Consider the following 14279-nt stretch of genomic DNA (forward strand, 5'->3'; position numbering starts at 1 on the left):
GAAGTTCCTATGCTCCATGACTCAGGCCCCACCCTAACTGCAAGGAGCCTTCTCAGTCGTCACGCTGAGCTTTGGTAGCACTCAGGGAGCACCACCAAAGGACTGCACACAGTCAGACTTAAAGGGAGGAGATCTGGTCTTGTGGATGCAAGCATGAATTGTTTCCAAGGGTCTGCCTTGGTTTGCATTTTGATGGGAGACTACATGTGAGCGCTCTAAATTATTCTCCTTGGAGGATGAGGCCATAGCTCAGTGGAAGAACATAAGAACAGCACTGCTGGATCAGGCCCAAGGCCCATCTATTCCATCATCCCTTTTCACACAGTGGTCCACCAGATGCTGCTGGAAGCCTACAGGCAAGAATTTAGGGCATGCCCTCTCTCCTGCTGTTACTCCCCTGCAACTGGTACTCAGAGGCATCCTGCCTTTGCGGCTGGAGGTGGCCTATAGTCCTCCAACTAGTAGCCGATGGTAGACCTCTCTTCCATGAGGTTATCCAAAGCCCTCTTAAAGCCACCCAGGTTGTTGGCTGTCACCACATAATGTGGCAGAGAACTCCACAAGTTGATTATGCTTTGTGTGAAAAAGGACTTCCGTTTGTTGGACCTAGATTTCCTGGCAACCAACTTCATGGGATGACCCCTGGTTCTAGGGTTATGTGAGTGGGAGAAGAATTTCCCTCTATCCACTTTCTCCACACCATGCATGATTTTATAGACCTCTATCATGTCCCTCCCCAGGCGTCTTTCTTCTTAAAAAAGCATTTTTAGATGCTTTCTAAGAGCATCTGCTTTGCATGTAGAAGGTCCCAGGTTCCCCCTCCCCCCGCCACCTGGAAGCACCTCCAGGTAGGGCTGGGAGAGATTCCTGCCTGAAGAGCTGCTGCTAGTCAGTATAGATCAGGCCTGCTCAACTTCAGCCCTCCTGCAGACGTTGGCCTACAACTCCCATAATTCCCGGCTATTGGCTGCTATGGCTAGGGATTATGGGAGTTGTAGTCCAAAAACAGCTGGGGGGGCCAAAGTTGAGCAGGCCTGGTATAGATGATCCTGGGCTAGATGAACCAATGGTCTGACTCTGTATAGGGCAGCATCCCAAGGATCCCATGACCCCCTTCAAACTTTCAGACATTTCCCAGTTGGCTGCCTTTCCCCCCACTGAATTTCGCTTTCACAATTATTTGTGAGCAGATTGTTCTTTAGAGAATACTTGGTTGGCTTTATTTGTAAACCAAGAAAAATAAGTTATCTATTGCGTTTTCATTTTAAGTTAATGGGCAGCATCCAGACCAAGTCTAGCTGAAATTGAGGGGGCTCAATCATAAGTAACTTGTCTCATGGAATTCGATGGTGCTCTGTCAGGGCTAGCTTCGTCTGGGGGCTGCCCACTTGTGCCTTAAGGGAGGGAAGAGCTCCAGCGAGGCGAGGCTTCAAGGCTCTACCTGCAGGCATGGTCCTTGCAAAGACAAAGTTTGAGGCGCTACAGCCCAGCAAGCCGGCTTCGTGGTTACAGCTGTGGATGTCAATCCGGTACAGCGTGAACGGCAAGAGGTGAGAGATGAGGGTTCGCTCCCTGCCTTCCACTTTGCTTTCTGAGAACGGGTACTCCACCTCGCCCTCCTCCGTGTCCGACACGTTGGCAAAGTGCTCGGGAACGGCCACAGTCTTGTTCTTGGCAAGGGTTGTGTTTGCAATGCGGTACAAATCCCTCCGCTTCCGGTCAGGCCTGGACAGGAGGACAATAAAAAGTCCGTTAAAGTGGGATACCCATAAGGCGAAAATTCAAAAGCCCCAGAAATCGGAACGTGGAGCCAAAGCCTCAATATTTGGAGAGAAAACACTAACGAGCTGTTAAAATGCTGCAGATGACTTAACGGAGAACACCGAACACCTCATGTAGTCTCATGTCAATGTAACCCTATATAATACGCGTTGCTGTGTCTCTGTTCAGTAACACGTCAGTGACTCACCTAACCTCAATCGAAGCACTTAAGAGAAAAGAGACAGCTAGGTCAAATAGCCATGTGTATATAATATGATGGGGGTTCTCGAACTTGGGTCCCCCGATGTTTGACTACAATGCCCGTCATCCCCAGCCACAATGGCCAAGTCCAACAACACTGAGGGATGCAGTTTGAGAACCTTTGTAATATGGGCAACTAAAGAGTTTGTTGTACTTTCAAGGAAAGTTCAAGTGATGGGACCAGCCATCAGAAGGAAGGTGATCTTTTCCTTGGAAATTTGCATAAAGATGCTAATCAGGTAATGCCTTAGATCAGCGGTTCCCACCCTGAGGGCTTCTGGATATTGCTGGACTACAACTCCCATCATCACCAGCCACAATAAATTGTAGCTGGGGCTGATGGGAGTTGCAGTTGTAGCAACATCTAGAGGTCCCCAGGTCAGGAACCACTGTCTTGGATTTTGGACGGCCTGTTCTTAGCTAGTTGGGACTAGATGGCATCTGCTTTTAAAAAAAAGAAAATCACTGTGTGAAAAGCTTTTGTTTAGAATCTCTGCTGCTTTCACAAGGTTGCAAAGATGGGCAGACTCCAGTAGAAGGCTGGAAACATAATACTTCATCTAACGAGGGCTGTGTTGACACATGAATTGTTCTTCCCCTTGGGGGAACGCAATGAAGAGAAAAAGGAAAGGCAGCGTGCGCGCGGGTGTGCACACACACACACACACACACACACACACACTCACTCACTCTCACACACACACACGTCACAAGTTGCTTAGTTATGTCCCATGGAGAAATGTCTCACGCAGGTCATAATCTCCTGTTTCCCTGACATTCAAGGTTCTTAAAAGTCACATTAACTGCTCAGCGAGTTACAAGCCCCAAATCTCAACTGCTACAGCTTATGGCACTGAAAAGAAAAATGCACCAATTATGAACGCAAGCTGAGCAAAGAGGTAGCAATAAGCAGAAGCCGTCAAGTCTCGCATTAGCAAATCGTTCCCACTGATGTTTCTTCCCACAAACTGCAAATCGACAGAATGGGAAGATTGCTAATAATGTGTTACCGCCCTCCCCAGGTCAAGATGCCTACTGGATTCAGTTTCCCCTGCCCCCACAGTACAAATTCAAAGAAAAAGAGTCAATCCAGAAACACACAGCTTCTACATTGAGGACTTGGGGAAATAGGGAATCTATATTGTAATGAGTGGGAAAATGCAGAGGTGGAGGCAGCAGCTGCTGGTAATTATTGGCTGAGCTGCTCTGATGTCAGGGAGGCTCTCTGGCTGTCCACGGCTGGCGTCTCCGATTGTAGAAACAGGCAGGGCAAAGAAAGAAGCAGAGCAAAGGAGTGAGGGAGGCAGAGACAGAGACACTCAGCTGTACATGAGGATAGCTGCACCTTGAATTGAATTGAGCTGTCCTGTGGGGCAGGCCACTAGTGCTTTGGGCCTCGGCTTTTGATAATAGACTTTTGAAAAACCTTGGGTTTTGATACGAAGTTTTATTACTCAACCTAGAAGTCTAAAAACAAGCAACCTGCAGCAATCTTGCCAAGGCAAAGGGTTTGCAAAACATCAGGCGTATTATCAGCTGAGTCGCTTAAGCATTGAAAAGGCAACTTGGCAACACACACAAGGTCAAAATCCAGAAGTTGTTCAGCTGCAAAGCTCTTGAAGGTGGAGAGCTGTTTCAATTGCCCTTAACTCTGAGAAAGCGTAATGGCTAAAAAGGTCCTTGACCATGCTTGGTAAGGGAACAAAAAGCGGCAGGTGATCTTTGATATAGGGGAAGAATTGACTGCCTAAATTACTACCACCATTTTGTGCAAAGAAAAAGTTTAGTCCAAAACATGCTCACAGAGATGTGGGATTGAAATTCTCCCAGGAAAAAAAAATCCCATATTTTTATTATTCCATGGAAACATTTCCATTTCCAACTTTTCTACTTGAAAAAACTTTTGTAATACAAAGGGGAGAAATTAATATGGCGGGGTTTTTTTAACCCTATATAGAGATCAAAAAACAAATCCAATCAGATTACAATCCATTTACACCACCCGAAAAGTCTGTAGAAACCTGAGAAAAGATAAATGCAAATTATATGCAAATGAAGGGAAATTTGCATGGGGGAAATGTCCAACTCAAACATTTCCAGAAAAAATACATCTTTGCAAGCTTGAGTTGCATATTTTTGAACCTCGGAATAACACAGCCTCGAACCCCATTCTTGAAGATCATCATATTAGAAAGGAACCACCTCACCTGGGCAGAAAGATGGCGTTGTGGAGGAAGTTCTCAAAGACTTTCCGGTACTCTGCCTCCTCTTTCTCGGCTTGCTTCTCTGCCTCAGTCTTTGGGCACGTGCAGCAAGGTCCTTTTTCTCCCCCAGAACCCTCGGGCTTTGTCGGCTCGGTGGCTTCCTCGGTATCAATGGTCCCATCTGCATATCTCCGAATGGGGACTTTATCTTTTGGGCAAGGAAGGAGAGGTGAGGGGGGAAATCCACTAACAATGAAACGCCCCCTTACACACATACATACACACACACACACACACTTACTTTAAAAGAGGCTGAGAATACAGTGACTGCCAAGTTTTGCAGCTGTTCACAGAGCACACAAATCACAGCAGAGGATGCAAAGAACAAACAGTGACCCAGGCATGTTGTGTGGGTAAGCACAACTCCCCTTGCTAGAGCCAGGGAAAAGGAGAAGCCACACAAGAACCATCATGCTGTGGTACACTCTCTCTCTGGATGACAAGAGAAGCAGAGGATTCTGCCCCAGAAGTCTCATGGCTTTCAAGGCCTGGGCCAAAAATTTAGACAAAAACAGGGATGGGATGAGACGATGCAGCCTCAGCAGCAAGAGATTTGGGGCCCCTTTACCATCTTGTACTGCACGGGAGATGGCCATGGTCAACCCCTCCTGTATTCTACCAAAGACAACCACAGGGCTCTGTGGGCGGCAGGAGACGACACCAACTCAACGGCACACTTTACCTTTTGTCCCCTAGGGACAAAACCTAGGTGATCACACAAACCTCGCTCAACACTACATGGGTAGCTGACTCCTATTGAGTCAGACCCCCTCGGTCCATCTAGATCAGTATTGTCTATGCTGACTGGCAAAGGCTCTCCAAGGTTTCAGGCAGGAGTCCATCCCATGCCTAACTGGAGAGGCCGCCAGGGATTGAACCGGGGGCCTTCTGCATACACAGCAGATGCAACAGCTCCGTCACTAAACAACTGTGGGCTCCGATACGATCCCATTCTCCAGCTGAGCACACGATGTGTGCAGCTCGCTCGCCGTCACAAGCCTTAAGGCAGGTCTATATCCTCTAGCCAGCTTCTGGCTTGGTCCGAGAAAGAGGGATTACCCTGGCTCCTCAGACCAAGTCACTGAGCAGAGTCCGTTCGCTGTGGAAGCAGGAGAAAGCTCTAGAGAGGGAGGGGGCGGTGCCCTCCTAAGTTCAGCCTCCGGGCAAGACTTTTCCCCAGAAAGAGCCTGCCTCCTAGTGGATGGAGAGGGAGAACACCATTGGAGGGTGACAGAGAGGGAATGAGAACCCGGAACGGATTTGTAGAATGAAGGGTAGCCTTTCAGCCTGCAGGCGGGGGCATCACAGTTCTGGATGTGAAGTGTTTCCCCTATAGAAAACTAGAATATAAATACAACCTTCCACGCCCCCTGCGCCCGCTGTACTTTCTTTTTTAAATCTCTGGGAAGTTTTCACCTGAAGAGCTCCAACAAGAGAGCTGGTCTTGTGGTCGCAAGCATGACGTGTCCCCTTAGCTAAGCAGGGTCCGCCCTGGTTGCATACGAATGGGAGACTAGAAGTGTGAGCCCTGCAAGATATTCCCCTTAGGGGATGGAAGAGCTCTGGGAAGAGCAAGAAGGTTCCAAGTTCCCTCCCTGGCAGCATCTCCAAGATAGGGCAGAGAGAGACTCCTGCCTGCAGCCTTGGAGAAGCCACTGTGAAGACAATACTGAGCCAGAGAGAGCAATGGTCTGACTCACTATATGGCAGCTTCCAATGTTCCTAAATATAGCCTTCTGCTCCTGCAGGATGAAGTGGTACAGCCCTCTCTTTCCCTTCTGCTTCATGTGCAGACCAGGTCTTACAGACTTGCAGTTCGACATGCAAAAAGCAACTTGCCCTAGGCAAAGGGTGGCCAACCTGAGGCATCTCTCTGGCTGTTGGACTACAACGCCCATCACCCCCCCAATAAACTGTGGGTGTGTATTATGGAATTTATAGTCCAAGGACAGCTGGAGAGCCTCAGGTTGGCCATCCCTGTCCTAGGCGAACGTCGGCATTTCGAGAGTGCTCAAGACAACGGTGCTTTTTCAAGCTGGGTCTCACCTTTGGAGCAGTAGTTGTGCCTGTACAGGTAACTGTCCTGGGGTTGCTGCTGCCATCGCACAATGTAGTAGGACAGGTTGCCATTGGGGAAGGTGGGAGGGTTCCACTTCACAATCAGCTGAGAGGAGGAGTTGGAGGCCGAGATGACGTCCAGAGGAATGGATGGTACTGAAATAAAACACGTTAAGGTTACCCTCAAGGATCCGTTCTGTGAGTCTACGTGGGCTTCATGATCAGCCACGATCTAACCCTAACCCTGCTATCGATATGACTTTAACTGACAGGATCCAAGGACAGGGCCTCCCCTGTGGTGGCACCACAGGTCTGGAACTCCCTTTCCGAGGGGAGTTTTCCAGTCTCCTACAGTAGCTGCTTTTGGCCGTCACAACGTGTCCCTTTCCCCGAGGCCACCGTGATCGTTACCTGCAGCTTTGGTTCGGATGTAGACAATCTCACTCTTGGCTCCATGCGCATGATAGTTCTCCATCATGGTAAGCATAACAGCCTTGACGTAAATGGCGTACTGAGTCCACGGCTTAAGCGGCTGCAGTAAAATCCCTGGGTTGTCCTCTTTATTGGGCGGCAGGTCCACGTCTACCATGTTCCAGCTGTTCGAGCCGCAAGCGTCCTGCCCATCGTATTCCGTCACGTTCCTGAAGTGTCTGCAACGGGCAGAGCGGAGAGGCTGTGACTTTTACTTTCTCCTCACAAAACCGCTCTTAAAACTTTTAAAGGGGGAGTCTCTTGCCAGCTTTTGCCCATCGCAACTCATAATAATAAAACTTTGATTTTTATAGAAGGATAAAAATGAGGAATCTCAGCACTTGGGGGTTTGTCACTTTATTCTCAAGTGCTACTGAGGGGAAAAAAGAGAAAGTAGGGCACTGGGCCTGTGCAGTTACTGACATGACAAGGGATCTCCACGAAGGGCAGCCGATGCTGGCTCTTCCTTCCTGCAAATCGCAGGTGACATTTCTTTTTCTTAGCACAAGTGAGCCGTTTCCAGTCAGCCACTCCCTGGCCAAATCAGACATAAAGCAAAGAGAGGAGTTCGTCCCACTAAAATAGATCCAAAGCCTGCAGCCAAAGCAACAGGCTAATTAATTCCGGTCAAGGGGGAAAATTCTGTTCGCCTTTGTGCCACTCCATCAGGACGGTCAAGCCACAATGCTAGAATGACAGTCCAAGCCACAACTAAAATTCCTTTGTAATTCAGGGGTGGCCAACCTGAGCTTCTCCAGCTGTAGGACTACCACTCCAATCATCCCCACCCACCACTGACTGCAGTGGAAGACGGGAATTGTAGTCCTGCAACAGCCAAGAGCATCACATCGTCCACTCCTGTTGCGGTTACCAATTTTGCCAGCTTTACTTTCCTTCCAACTTTTAAGATGCTTGCTGATCACATCATCATCTGGAAAGCTCCGCTGGAGAGCTGGAGAGGCAACCAGGCCAAAAGCCGGCCTGGCATCAAGACGGCACTCCTTCGGTGGGCATGGTGTAGTGTTATTTCTTTCATTGCTTTCTATTCTCTATTTTTAAACTCTCCTGGAAACCCTTGTGTTGAAGGGTGGGACATCAATGTTTAAAATAGATAAATGTATCCATTTAACAGCCCTTCCTCGTATAATAAACGGCCCATTCTTGTAGCCACATTATAGCCACAACACGGAATACTAGAACGCTCTCTCTCTGTGCTTTATGCAACAAACACATCAGCTGTCGATATACACACACACATGCGAAACGTGAAGAACAATGTCGCATCCTAAAGAACACTGATACATATGATCCTGGGAGTCGTGGACTTGTGAGTCATGAGCAATGTTTCCTGTAACAGGGACTCCCAGATGCTCATATCTACAACTTCCATCATCTCTAGCCAAAGGCCTCTGCAGCTGAGGATGATAGGGGTTGTAGTCAGCATCTGCAAATCGCTGTGAGAGATACTGGGTGACCTTGGAGAAGCTCCTCTCTCTCACCCATGCTCAGCCTAACATACCTGACATGGGATAAAAGGGAGAAAACCCACCTCTGAATTCCTTGGAGGAAGGGCAAGATAAAAGGCGTCATAAACAACAGGGATTCCCCAACCTCACTACAGTTTAACTGGCTCCTCCTCCATTCCTCCGGGGTTCCCACGGAAGAGCTTTTCCAGCTGCTTCTTTCCTGCCCTCCTCCCACCCCAATGCCACCCAGGCACTCCTGCCCACAACATCAGGGGATATGCATACTCACGCCTCTTTGTAATAAACCGTGAAGCTAATGAGGTCCCTGTAGTCTTTCGGGCGGTACTGTTCCCACGTTAGCTTGATCCGGTTCTTCATGGTCATGTTGGAAACAAATCGCAGAATGTGGCTTTCACCTGGAAGACAGGACAGGACATCAGCGGCCATGCCACAAAAAAAACCAAACCAACCAACAGGAGCCGCAGGGAGCACTTTTCTCTGTTCTAGAGTGTCATCACAGAATAAACTGGGGCTTTGATTCTGGAGCCACTCACTGCCACCAGGAGAACATTCTCTAGATTCCACTCAGGCTCAAGAATCTAATGTTCAGGCTGGAAGCAATGTTCACCTCCAAAAGAACCAATTAGACAAATCCATGGAGGACAGGTCTATCAATGGCTACTAGTCTGGTGGCTATAAGCCGCCTCCAGCCTCAAAGGCAAGATACCTCTCAATCCCAGTTGCCGGGGAGCAACAGCAGGAGAGAGGGCATGCACATGCCTTTTGCCTGTGGGCTCCCCAGAGGCATCTGGTGGGCCACTGTGTGGAACAGGATGCTGGACTAGATGGGCCTTGTGCCCCCTCTCCTGAAACTAGTCTTTGGAGACAGACACCCCTCTGAACCTGGAGTTGGCAAATAGCCCTCAGACGAGTAGCCACTGATAGACCAGGCCTCCATGAAGTTGCCCTCAGCCCTGCTTAAAGTCATCCAAACTGGTGGCCATCACCACATCCTCCTGGCAGAAAATTCCCCATCTTTAAAAACAAAAACAAAAAGCCATTCAGCTGGAACCAAAAACGGAGTGTGTGAGGGGGGTCTTTTTCTTTTAAATAACCTTAATGGTTTGGATGGCTGCAGTCCCCTAGCTGCCGCCCGATTTCAGCGGGCCAAAATGCGAATGGGCAATTCCAACAAAAAAGGGGGTGTGGCCGTGGCTTGGACCGAAAATCTGGCATGCCAGGCGTCCAACAAGGAAGGAGGCCTTTGGGTTGCTTTTTTGCCTAGTTTTGAAAACGAGCTCAAGAACTCTCTGAAAATAAACAGCGTTTCAGAGCCTCTTGTACACTGGCACACAGCGCTGGCATTTCAAAGTCCGTTTAGACGCACTGGAGTGTCCTCTCTCTCCTCCGAGGGGAGGGCAAGCAAGTCACAACGCCTGGTTTTCTCTCCTCCGCCCCCACCCCCCGCAAGAGCTTTCAAGAAACAAGCGAAGCCTGGCACGGGACTTGGCAGCGGCAAGAACAGCCTGGGCATCTGCCACTCCGAGGGCTTGCAAGCCCGCGGCCCACTGGATGGAAACACATGCCGTCCTCTGCACAAAGCCCCCACAGCATCGGTGCCTGTGCATTGTGCTAAGAGAGACGCCCCGGCTCTGTCAACATCGACTCAGGAGGAGGAAGCCACTTTTCAAAAAGCGAGGCTTTGGATTTGCATATTTCAGCTGCAAAGTTGGGTGCTCTGGGTGGGGGGGGGCTGATCTGCATCTCTGCTGACATGAATGGGGACAGCTGCGTGCATAAGAGGGTTGCAGGCACATCAACAACGCATGCGCAGGCCTCTGAATTGGGTTTCTGTTTCCCAAGTAGTACAGGTCAAGGGAAACAAGCACAACATTTGTAGCACTTGTAAAAATATAGCTAGCACTCAAGAGACTAACTGAAAGAATCGTAAGCGGCTTTAATCCTGCATCAAGTTTCATGGGCGACAACCCACTTTGTCAGATGCCGAGTTGCTACTGGAGAAACACAGGAAAATGGGCAGCTGATATTCCTTACAACAGAGCGTTGGATCTGTGGTCCTACAGATGTGGCTGAACTACAACATCCATCACCCCCAGCTACAACTTACTATGGTTGGGGATGATGGGAGTTGTAGTTCAGGATCATCTGGAGGACCACAGGTTGGGAACTCCGGCCCAACAAAATTTGTAAACTTGCATATTTCTTGGGACAGGGAGAAATCCTCCCAAAGCAACCAAGCAGAGCAGCAGCAGAGGGAATTTTGAGAAGCATACAATAATACCAGTATACACAAGCAGGCAGGAGGCCAAGTCAAAATGGTTGCCAGCACCTAATGTTTGAGACTTATTCCCAAGATTGGCCTCACACTGCAAACTCTGACCTGAAAAGTCCCTCATTCAATTCTCATACATTCTCTAGGCAGCTACAAGCAAGCTGGCATCTCCCTATTTGCGATATGGGGACAAAGATGTGCCTCCTTTGCAAAGTTGTTGGGCAGAATAAAGTACTCTACTTGAAGTGCTTTGAAAACAAGAAAGAAGGAAATGTTGTGCTGTCGAGTCAGTGTCAACTCCTGGCGACCACAGTGCCATGTGGCTTTCTTGGTAGAATACAGGAGTGGTTGACCATTGCCTTCCTCCCACACAGTCTGAGATGATGCCTTTGCCGTTGTAACTAAAGTGAGCATCTGCCTCCAGCACCTTCCTATATCGCTGCTGCCCAATATAGGTGACTATAAATATGTATTTACTAGGCACAGTCTGGCAAGTGCACCGGCGGAGATTCAAAATAACACAGCCTCTTGCTCCCTAGACAAGATGCTTCCCCACTATATGAATGCAATTCTCTAAGAAATTGCAGCAGGAATACCTGGCAAGCTGGGGGGAGGACTCTGAAAAGTGTACCCCTCCCTCCTGCCGTCACCATCACTTTCCGGGGCACAAAGCTGGGGCTGCCTGATACCATCAGCAGGACCTGGTATTTGGGATCTGTTACTGTGAGGGCAACATCACCTGCCTATCAGTCTTGACTTGGTTTCCGCCACTTTGAGAACCACGGTGGTTGAAACATGGCAGACAGATATTGGAAAACCAAGCAAGTTATTCTGATCATGCTCCGTGCCTTCTCGTCCCTAGTGGCAAAGCAGCCATCTCCATCTCAAGACTGCATCACACCGATTTAATGCCTTAGCTAACTTCTTACGTACAGGAAGCTCTCTCTCCATTGTTCCTTGGATTGATGTCGCCTTTACTTTGCCGATCTTTGGTTCCAGTAACCTCCTCCATACGGTAAATCTCGGAAGCACAGAGTCTGGGATTGAAAGCGAAGTACATCTTCCCCTCTTTGATCGTCAGGTTGTGATGGTTCCAGTCCCACAGCTGCTGCAGATTTTGGTTGTCCAGAACGTAAAATGAGTAATTCCTACCAAAAGAAGAGCGGGGAAAGATTAAAATCAAGTACATTCGTCCCAACACATGAACACATTCTCCAGGGTCTTATCTGCAATTCCGCAGCTGCCCTACAAAATAGAACTCATGCGATGCCATTTCCAAGGTGGGGGTGAGGGGGAGACTTCACTCTGCTGCGATGGAAAACTTTGTGCAGAGTTACTTGTGTTTGAGGTGTGCTTTATTTTTGCTGAAGCGACATCAATGGCACCACACAGGTCTCCCTGAGTGCTGTACATGGCTGACTCCCCCCAATGCCAACAAGGAAGAATCTCTCAATTTCCTGTTGGGGCTTTGGACGCTTTCTTCTGATGTGCCCAGAGCCAGAGGCCCTTAGTCTGATCCAGAGAGATCACTCCAATAGCCCTGCGAACACAAACACTCACAAAGTCATCCATGGCAAATCAAGAACTACCTCCGGATAATCAAGTAAATCATCTCCTCCCTCGCCCCGGCCTCACCTCTCACCCGCAAATGGCCAACCTGGGGACACACGGGTGAGTAGTTTTTGTAGACTTGTTTACAAGACTGTTGTACAAGTCACCAGAAAGAATTGTCATGTTAGGGAGCATTACAACAGCCTGGCACAGGTACAGAAACAGCTTCTATTTCCTCTGGCTTTGCAGAATTAGGGAGTGGGAGGGAGGGATGAAGGGAAAGCCTTAATGCCCAAGATGGAGGGACTAAACCTCGTTTGCTGCTCTCAGCTCCTTGAAGGAAGGCAGGGTAGGTATGAGCCCCATGGGAGAGCACACACTTTGCACGCGCAACGGCCCAGGCTGAACCTTGGCATCTCCTGTTAGAGAGAATCTGAGGCAACAGAGCTGGGACAGACCTCTGCCTCGGACCCGGGAGACCTGTCATCTGTCACAGCAAACCATATTGGGCTAGGAAGTCCAACTCAATGGATTGTGTGTTCAGATATTCATTTTTTAAAATGTGAATATCAATACACAGTGGCAGCTGAACACAGATGGGTGGGAAACCCAAACTAGCACAACTCTTAACTTGCCTGCCACTGGTGCTTGGCACACACCCACACCCTTCCACCAGCATTTGAAGTGGGAGCTCCTAAGCAAGATGTTCTCAACTTTGAGTCCTCTTATGTTGGACTAGAAACTCCCAAGCATTGGTCTTTGGCCATTGAGCAACCACGGCCTTTGGCCGTGGTGGCTGGGGATGATGGGAGTTGTAGTCCAACTTCATCTGGGATCCAAAGTTGAGAGCCAATCAAGGCCTGCTTTGTGTGTGTTGGAAGCAAAAAGGAACTTGGGTTTTCCTCAAGGTCTGCCCCAACACACACATGCACCTACACAATACAGAGCACTGTTCTTGTTGAAAGGGACAGTGGGATTCCCTCCCGCCCCACCAGTGTGGAATCGAGAGCTGCCCCCTTTACAGCTTGTTCCATCACATCGTGGAATTTTAAGAATTTAAAGCTGACCAAAGCGCAGCCTGAGAAAAAAGGGAGGTTTGCGAAGAAACCCTCATGCCGTAACATAATCCTTTCGGGCCAGATAAATCAGACACACACAAATGCCTTTCCCATGACCTTGCTACCACCTTGTTCACAGACGTTTTTCCCAAACTCTGGTTTATTAACTGCTGTCACAGCTGATATCAGCAAAGAACGGTTACATGGAGGGCAGCAGTCATTTCCCAGACCAATTCCGCCACAAGCAAGCAGTTCAAACTTGCAGGATCCAGGCATGCGTTCTGCCCCATGGTCTGCTGAAACGAGGAACTGACCACCTAGTACCACAGAGTTGCCAGAACCTAAGGGGTATACTCGTGGGTCAAATGGGCCATAAGCCAGAACTTGGCTTTTTAAAAGCCAAATCTGGCCACCTAGGCCTTGTTTGCATGATCATCATCATCATCATCATCATCATGAGGGCAACACTGGGCAAGAAGTGTCAATCAGTAAGCGTCCAGTGGGGCCTGGCATCACCTCCCCCTCCCGCTATCTGCAAAGGAAGAGAAATTAAGCCTTCCTTGAAACAGAGTTGGATTGTGCCTCAGCAGGGAATTCTGACTCAAAGCTATGAGCAGAACACAGCCTCAGCCACCCTGACTCAATTTCTGTGCATACAATGCACAGAGTCATATCATCCTTTGGCATGAACCAAACTCACTTGTCTATCCAAAGCCGTGGGCCAGGCATCTACAAATCCACTCGCCAGTGGCGAGTGCCCCCAACCCCCTGGCGAGCAGGACACCCAGCACCACACAGGTCTCCTCCCTAGACGTCTCCTTTCCACTGCCTTTTTTGAGAAGCTAAGAAACAGCAGGGATCCTTCCTGGGCAGGAGGAGAGGGCTCCCTCCATCTCCCTCCCAGGGCAAATGACAGAAGACGCACCCCTCTCCTCTGCCTGTGCACAGAATTGGTGGCAAGCACAAATAAGGCTGTGGCTAGTGAGCTAAGCCTACATATGTGGATCGCTGGCAGCAGCCGCAACCTAACCTTTCATGCCTCATTTCCTGTAGCTTCTTCCTCATGATAACCCCACTGGGCCTCACCGACCTTCTT

At 49.1% G+C, this 14279-nt stretch overlaps 1 protein-coding gene across 4 annotated transcripts in view; it reads right to left on the minus strand.

The window, feature by feature from the left end:
* The window catches only part of IGF1R (insulin like growth factor 1 receptor), a 181934-nt gene that overhangs the window by 28269 nt on the left and 139386 nt on the right, over nt 1-14279 (minus strand). For all 4 annotated transcript variants that reach the window (XM_053271857.1, XM_053271858.1, XM_053271856.1 and 1 more), the window contains 6 exons: nt 11508-11722; nt 8571-8697; nt 6756-6994; nt 6333-6500; nt 4230-4434; nt 1442-1725 (listed from right to left, as the gene is read on the minus strand). In XM_053271857.1, coding sequence (XP_053127832.1) covers nt 1442-1725; nt 4230-4434; nt 6333-6500; nt 6756-6994; nt 8571-8697; nt 11508-11722 — 1238 coding nt within the window. The remainder of the gene's footprint in view (nt 1-1441; nt 1726-4229; nt 4435-6332; nt 6501-6755; nt 6995-8570; nt 8698-11507; nt 11723-14279) is intronic.

This window comes from Hemicordylus capensis, chromosome 10, assembly GCF_027244095.1.
Source record: "Hemicordylus capensis ecotype Gifberg chromosome 10, rHemCap1.1.pri, whole genome shotgun sequence".
Lineage (NCBI taxonomy): Eukaryota > Metazoa > Chordata > Lepidosauria > Squamata > Cordylidae > Hemicordylus > Hemicordylus capensis.